This window comes from Nelumbo nucifera, chromosome 5 (assembly GCF_055504915.1).
Source record: "Nelumbo nucifera cultivar China Antique chromosome 5, China Antique-T2T, whole genome shotgun sequence".
Lineage (NCBI taxonomy): Eukaryota > Viridiplantae > Streptophyta > Magnoliopsida > Proteales > Nelumbonaceae > Nelumbo > Nelumbo nucifera.
The window spans coordinates 71,706,259-71,714,081 of record NC_142653.1 but is presented as its reverse complement, the minus strand read 5'-3'; the positions used below and the strand labels follow the sequence as shown (position 1 = coordinate 71,714,081).

Below are 7,823 nucleotides of genomic sequence, written 5' to 3'. Positions count from 1 at the left end.
TGCCGGAGAAGCCAACTAGTGGGACATCTACTGGCTGAAGGCACTCCAGTGCTATCTTCATCTTCTCGAATGCTTCGTAGAAAAGGATGTTGTCCAAGGAGCTGCTATCAACGAGAATCCTCTTGACTACGAAGTTTGCTATGATGGCCGAAACCACCAAAGCGTCGTCGTGGGGGACTGCTACCCCCTTCAAATCCTCATCCATAAAGGAGAAAGACTCTTCCTACTTTTGCTTCTTGGAGGCCAGCCCCTGGATGTTTAACTGCCTAGCATAGGCCTTGCGAGCCAAGGCCGAGGCTCCGCCCGAGGCTGTGCCTCCGGTTATGATGTCAATGACGTCGACTACTTGCTGATGTTGCCATTGCTGGGAAGACGAGGCGCCAGCCTCGCCTCCAACGTATTGCTTGAGGTGGCTTCGATGTATGAGGGACTTTATTTCATTCTTGAGATCATATCTGTCCTCAGTGTCGTGGCCAGTGCCTCGATGGAATTTCCAGTACTTTTTTGAGTTCTCCCTTCAGGGATTCTTCTTCAACTTCTCGGGCCACTTCATGAGTTTCTCCTCCTCGATCTGCATTAGGATTTGCATGCGGGTAGAGTTGAGTGGCGTGTACTGGTCGTAAGCCAGGGCTGAGGCCGGTGGCTTCTTGCTGTTGTTGTCGTTGTCGTTGTCGTTGTTGCGACCATGGTCCCCATTCTTTCTCTTCTTTCATGGGGCTCCGTCCCAGTGCTCGGTGCCCCTTTCTTGAGCATCACCAGCCGAAGCCTCTTCAACTGCAATGCACTTTTGGGCCCTCTCAAGGAACTCTAGTTTTGTCTTCGGCTGGCTTTTGGTGATTGAGCATTTGAAGGCTGAGCTAGGGAGGAGTCCGTTGATGGCGGCATGCATGGAGACCATGGGGTCGAGGTCGCGAACCTCGAGCTCTTCCTTCTTGAAGTGGTCAATGTATGACTATAAACTTTCTCCTCGCTTCTGCTTGACTGTCATTAGCAAGACAACACTATTATGGGGTCATCGATTGCTAATGAAGCGAGCGAGGAACAGGCTGGAGAACTGCTCCCATGAGTTAATGAACCGAGGTGGGAGGCTTGAGAACCATCGTCGAGTGGCTACCTTGAAGGTTTCTAGGAAAGTTCGGTATGTCAAGGTGTCGGAGTATCAATATAGGATCATGAGTGCCCTGAAGCTCTCCAGGTGATCGTCCGGGTCTGTGTTCCCGTTGTACATCTCCAAGGTGGGAGCTTTGAAGTTTGGGGGTAATGGCTCGGTGATGATGTCGGGGGAGAAGGCATCCATTCTCCCCATAGAGTTACTTTGTCTGGCCGAGGTGTCAGTTCAACCTTCCTTGACTTGTTGGAGCTCGGCTTTGACGGCACCGAGCTCTACTCGTAGTTTGGCTAACTGAGAGTCGGGCATGGCCTGTACGGCCTCCCAGTCTTCGCGGACGGGTGGGGGTCGGCATGGACTTCGAAGTGTTATGAGGCAAGACAGCGTGCTTCGCGCTTGGCGCGGCGGTCATTCGGGACATCCCGGAGATCCAAGATGTGAGGGGAAGAGGCTCGACGTCGGCCCTCGACCCTAGAATGGGCAATGGGGCTACTGTGACGCTTGCCTTCGTCCCTCGAGTTTGCCGTTTAACGCCAATGATGTTGCTTAGAGGGCTGGCGGCTATCCTCAGATCGTGTTGGTTCGTCCTCCCTTCGGTTGGGAGGGCGGGAGTCCCTGGGCAAGTTGGCTGGGCGGCTACTATCGGACTCGGAGGGGTCAACCTATGGTGCATGACCAGGGCCAAGGGCTGGCTGGCTGGTGGACCCATGTTGTCCTAGTTGTGCTGACTCCCCGATGGAGCGGTCCTCCTCGGGAGGACCTCCTGCTAGGGGGTAGCTCTGCTCAAATCGTTGGGTTAAATACTCTAGGTGGTCGAGCACGGCTTGGAATTATTCACTAGTGACAAGGTTCTAGGTGTTCCTGGCTCTTCACACCATGGTGATTAAAGCTTAGGGATTTTTTAGTTTGTTACAGTTTTTTAGGGGATCGTCTAGCAATGCTTCCCACAGACGGCGCCAGTTGTTGATACTCGGATTGGCCGAGGACAACAAAGTAATTTCGCCCCTGAGCTCTGAAGGTGGGACGAGGGCTTGGAAGGATTCGGGGACGAGGTGCTGAGGTCAGAGACTAGAGGCCGAGGCTAATGGTGTACCGAGTTCCGTAGAAGCCGATGGCTAATAGCTAAGGTGCTGCAAGGAAGAGGATGTTAGAGGCCTCGAATAAGAACCCGAGGTAGAGGCTCCGATGGTCAAGTCAGTATGAAGGTACAAAGAGGGGAATTCAGTACAGACGATGGCTCCAAGGAGGCTACTCATAGATACTGAATTCCCAAAGTGAGGATGCTTAAGTTCTGTAGTAGGATCAAATTTTAGGATCAGGATCCCTCACCTAGAGGGGGGTATCCCCTATTTATACTTGAGCCACCTAGAGATGGGAGTAGTACGAGGGTAGTCAGCGAGCTCTACGGGGACACGTGGGCACTCCGCGATTGACTCCGTACGAGGGGTGCAGGGTAGCCCCTGCTATGGCTAGTCGCATCCCTGGTTCTGACGTTCGTGGGCTGGGCCTAGAATGGGCTAGGTTGGGCCACCCTACATCATAATCCTTTTAAACTTTAATCAAAAACCTTTGCAAGTGACCTGCTCTGATGTCATGATAACTGGGTTCATAAGGAGAAAAGAGAGTAGAGATGACGGGTCTGTCTAATGTCTCACACGCCTAAACAAAATATGTTATATACTAATGAAATACAATAGGTGAGAAAGGACCATTGTGCCCTTCTCTAGTTTAAGAAAGAAAAAAAGAACTATACAGTGATATGGCACATAGGATAAAAAATAGAAGGATACTCCCAAAGTCATGAAATTAGCCCTTCTCACAACATTAAGTGCTAGTTGAAAACTATTCTCAATGTTCAGTACATAGCCTTCAAAAATTTTTGTCTTTAACCTTTTTGCTTGTAAAAGTGAAAAATCATCTTTTATTAGTTTCCATGAGGCCCTTGGAATCTGTAGAAAAGGAAATAATCTCTTATCTGAAATAATTGGATTGACCATAAAATTATAAAATGGTTTTGGATTCATTAAACCAGAATTTAAACAGATCAGTAAACTGCAACTAGATAATGCTGCTGCACTGGGTTAGGATGTTTTAATGGAAGCTACTCAGATGCAGACCATCTGAATATCAACTAACTACTAAATGAGAAATGAAAAAAGAGAAAACACAATTGAAAAACAATGATCACTTGTCATTTATCATTGCAAGTGAGGAGACACCCTGCTTTTCATTGACATGCTCATCATGCTGTAACATGCAAATTCCAAACATGTTTCCAGCACAGGCACCACTTTCAACCAGCGTTTGGCCAGTGACTCCTCTGCCTAAACTCTTCCATTGCCTTCCTAGTAGAATCCATTTGCACCGAAGCTAACTTTTAAATAATAACCAACATCGTGGGTCCAAATTCACTAGCTCCATTGTGCTTCAGTTGGCATTTTTGTTTAACTGCATTTTCCTGTATAGCCCGCAATCTCACTCCATACTTCTGCAAGCATTGCTCAATAGACCACGCCCCTAATTTTTCCCTTTTATAATTCGCTTTAAGCCTTTAAGACTGCTCAGTGCCATGAAAAGACCAGCCTTGCGTTACAGTTTCAAAGTCATACATGATATTGGTTTCTTGGTCTTGGTGGACATAAAACATTGACAACTCCTCAAGGCCGTGAAGATGCATATGATCAACTGTCACCCACCTTTCATGAAATAGAAGTGGATGTGGGAGAAAAAGCATACACTTTGTACCCTCATCCCCCTGTAGCTATGTTCCCAAGGTGGGCCCTTCCATATTACTTTCTCAAAACACATGATATACCCTAAGGTGAGGCTAGGCAATAGGGGGGTGCCTTGTCGCCTAGTCACCTAAGCGATGGATTTTTTTTAAGTAAAGTCATATATCCTAGGGTAGTTCCTTAGGTTCCATAACCATTTTTCCTTAATAATTATCCATGGTTTCATAAGAGAAATATAACTTTCATGTTTAAGTCTAGAAAAATCAACATTTTATGAGAAGAAAAAGAAGACAGGAAAGAAAATTCAAAAAATATATGGGCTGAACCCCTACTTTTGTTATAGGAAAAAAAGAAAAGAAAAGGTGAAAGAAGAAAATGTGTTGATTAGACCAAATTTTAAGTTATTCCCTTGCTTAGTCCAGGTTTTGAAATCTTTTGAGGGTTCAATCAAGGATCAAAATTTCGATATGATATACTCCATATCAGGCGTATTGTATTGTATCTTTGGGGTCCCAATATACTTGTTTATAGGTGTTTTTGGGAACCCATTTTTTTAAATAATATATATATATATAATTATATTTAAAAATGAAATTGAAAACCAAAAAATTAAAAAATAGGGGGAGTATCATTATAAGTACTAATACACTTCTGCCAATACACGAAGGTGTATCGATACTTTGAACCATGGGTTCAATACAGCAGTTAGCAATGTTTGTGTTGACTAAACCCTATCAAATAAGAAAATAATAAAAAGAAATTAGAATATAAACACATAAAATGAATATTCTAGTTTAATAATATCTATTTTATAATTATAATGTCAAAAAATTAAAAGCATAAAAGTATTTTATAACACAGTACACAAAACTGCTTGGCGATTGGATGAGGCGAGCCTCCAAGGGCGCCTTGTTGCCTTGACAACTATGAAAAGGAGCATGCATAAATGGTTTATAACACAAATAAATCCCAACCACAAATAGAGATCTGCTCTAAATGCTCCTTATCCTTTGTCCACATAAGGTTGCTTGCACCATTATGGTATTACAGACTGACCAGGGTAATGGTGTTAAGTGCAACAGAACATTGGGTATTGGTGCCCAACAGAATAGTCCATTTGAAGACTGGAGGAACTAACCACAATTACATGCCTCAAATTTTCACTCAGAATCATCATAACAGCCCACGGTGATCCAACCTTGTTGAAGGAGATTGTATTGCATGTTGAATGTCTAGACAACATATCATGAAATCTTCAACCACTTGGTAGTCTGTTCCACCTCACTTCTGCCATGGAACATGAGTCTCATAAAACTTGAAAGTTATATCCTTACAAACATAACCTCCTCTAGTGAACCTGACAAATCTGGCAAAACCTCTAGATATGCCGTGAAGAACTAGGCCAATGTACTCTTGGTTCCTGCTATTTTCTCTTGATATCAATTGTTTTTTTATGAGTCTTTTTGTTGATATCAATTGGTCACCAATAGTCGATACAAGAACACAAACCATCTCTAAAATGGTGGAAACGGTTTGCATCTCTCACCAGTATCTCTTTTTGAACATATTTTGATGCCAATTTCATAAAGTTATGGCAATCAACACAAATCCGTATATTCTTCATAATCCTTATAATTCCCCCACCAAAACAAGGATTACCTGCATTCATCAATGCAAATGCCAAAGCTAGCTTCTCACTGTGATAATACAACTGCTCCTCTTTGTGCTCCTCTTCTGTATCATGCAATGCTAGGTTTATCTCAGGCACATAACCAATCTCCTTTAACTGGCCAATCAGTACTTCAAGCTCAGCATATATGGCATCTCTTTGTGGGTGGAATTGACCTCCAGCTGCAAATTCATGCACTTGATTACCAATCTCTATCCAGCTCAAGCCAGGATTTTTCCTCACCCTAAATCCTCTCATTTGTTTCCTAATAAGTGCTGCATCATCAAAACTACCCTCTGAAGAATATATGTTTGACATCAATACATAACCTAATGAATTTTTAGGTTCCAAATTCATCAACTTCGCTGCTGCCAGCTCAGCCAACTTTGGTTCATTGTGTTTCCTACATGCACCAAGCAGTGCACTCCACACCACAGAATCAGGCTCCATAGGCATTCTGTTAATTAAATCTTCAGCCTCAATAAGGCGGCCAGCTCTCCCAAGAATGTCAACCATACAGGCGTAATGATCACATTGAGGGGCTATTCCATAACATTCAGACATTGTTTTAAAAATTTTAGTTCCCTGGTCTACAAGTCCAGCATGGCTACAGGCTGATAGGAGGGCAACAAAAGTGGTTGCATCCGGTTGGACGTTCATTTTTGCAAAGAGATCTAATGCTTCACTGGCTTGTCCATGCAGGGCATAAGCCTTGAACATTGAGTTCCATGACACCGTGTCACGATCCATGATGGAATTGAAAACTTTCTCTGAATGGCTTATAGAGCCACACCTTGCATAGGCATGGATTAAGGCATTGGCAAGCACTGTGTCATCCTGAAACCCGGCTTTAATGATCTGTGCGTGGATAGATGAGCCATGGCGCCCAGTTGCGAGGCTTGCACATGTTTTGATGACAATTGAAAAGGTATAACGGTCTGGATCCACACCTTCCCAGCGCATCTGGCAGAAAAGGAGGAATGCTTCTTCTGGGTCCTTCTCTGCACATGTTGTTATAATCCCAGTCCAAGATACGACGTCTCGATGGCCACGTATCTCCAAGAAAAGCTTGCGACAATCAGTGGCATCCCCTCCAAGCATGGAATAGGCCTTAACTAGTGCAGTAGCAACCTCAACCTTCAAGGCAAACCCCGTCTTGGTAGCAAGACAATGGAGTCGATAACAATGCATAAGAAGATCAAAGTCAGCATCATAACAGGAACACATGGATGCCAGGACAGTGACAAGCGTTGCACGATCAAATCCGATGCCCTCAAAGTGCATCCGAGAGAAGAGTTCGAGAGATTTAGTCCCACGACCACAGAGGTGGAACCCTGCGATCATCGAATTCCAACTAATGAGATTACGAAAGGACATGGCTTGGAAGATGAACCAAGCATCATTACCATCATAATTCTGATCGCAGCAGCCGCTCCTGGAGTACATTGTAATGAGAGCATTTGCTACATAAACATAAGCATCAAAAGATGTTTTCAATGCGAGAGCATGTACCTGTTGGCCTCGAATGCGATTGCAGGAGCTAAGGACACTTGCATAGGCGAATTCAGTGGGGCGATGATGGGCGATCAGGGACGAGAAGAGACAGAAGCAATCGTCAGGTCGGCCATGTTGGTCATACCCAGTAATAAGAGCAGTCCAAGAAACAATATTTCTCTCAGGCATTTTGTCAAACAATTTACGGGCCAAGTCTAGACAACCACACTTCGCGTACATGTTAATGAGATGATTGGAAACGTAAAGACCGGCTTCATGGTTATGATCAAGCATGTGCTGATGGAGGCGTCGGCCCTCGTCAAGATAGCCGAGTCGCGAGCAGGCATGGAAAAGGATAGCGTAGACTTGAGAATGCGGTGTGTTCAGGGAGTAGAATAGCGATAGAGCGTCTCGAAAATGACCCTGGGTACATAGGGTACGCAGTTTCCGGGCCATTTCGGCTTCCGACATGCCTGGGTTCTCGACGGTCAACTTGAAGATACAGAGGCCGCGAGAGGTGATCCGGGTCAATCGCAATCGACGTCTCCATCTTGTCAATGCTGACATCCGGGGACCTTTCAGCGGAGAAATGCGGACAAGCCCAAGAGGGGCTTTAAAGAAAGCTCACAAGGATGGTTGCTATAAGCCCGGTTAAGTGAACCGAGTCAGCCCAGAAAGAAGCCGCTCAGGCTCGGAGTCTCACCGCCTCAGATTACTCGGCCTCGCGTAGCATTCGCCATACGCGTGTCCCTATATAAGGCGAGAGCGACCACGACGATACTGATAAGGGAAGGGGAAAAAACGGAAACGAAAGAGAGGA

General features: G+C 45.0%; 1 protein-coding gene across 1 annotated transcript; it reads right to left on the bottom strand.

Moving 5' to 3' along the window:
* Positions 1-4,803: 4,803 nt before the first annotated feature.
* Positions 4,804-7,574, bottom strand: LOC104610176 (Tetratricopeptide repeat (TPR)-like superfamily protein). Its single transcript, XM_010276676.3, has one exon. The coding sequence runs from the start codon at positions 7,568-7,570 to the stop codon at positions 5,321-5,323; it is 2,250 nt and encodes a 749-aa protein (XP_010274978.2). The 5' UTR covers positions 7,571-7,574; the 3' UTR covers positions 4,804-5,320.
* Between the last annotated feature and the right edge of the window lie 249 nt (positions 7,575-7,823).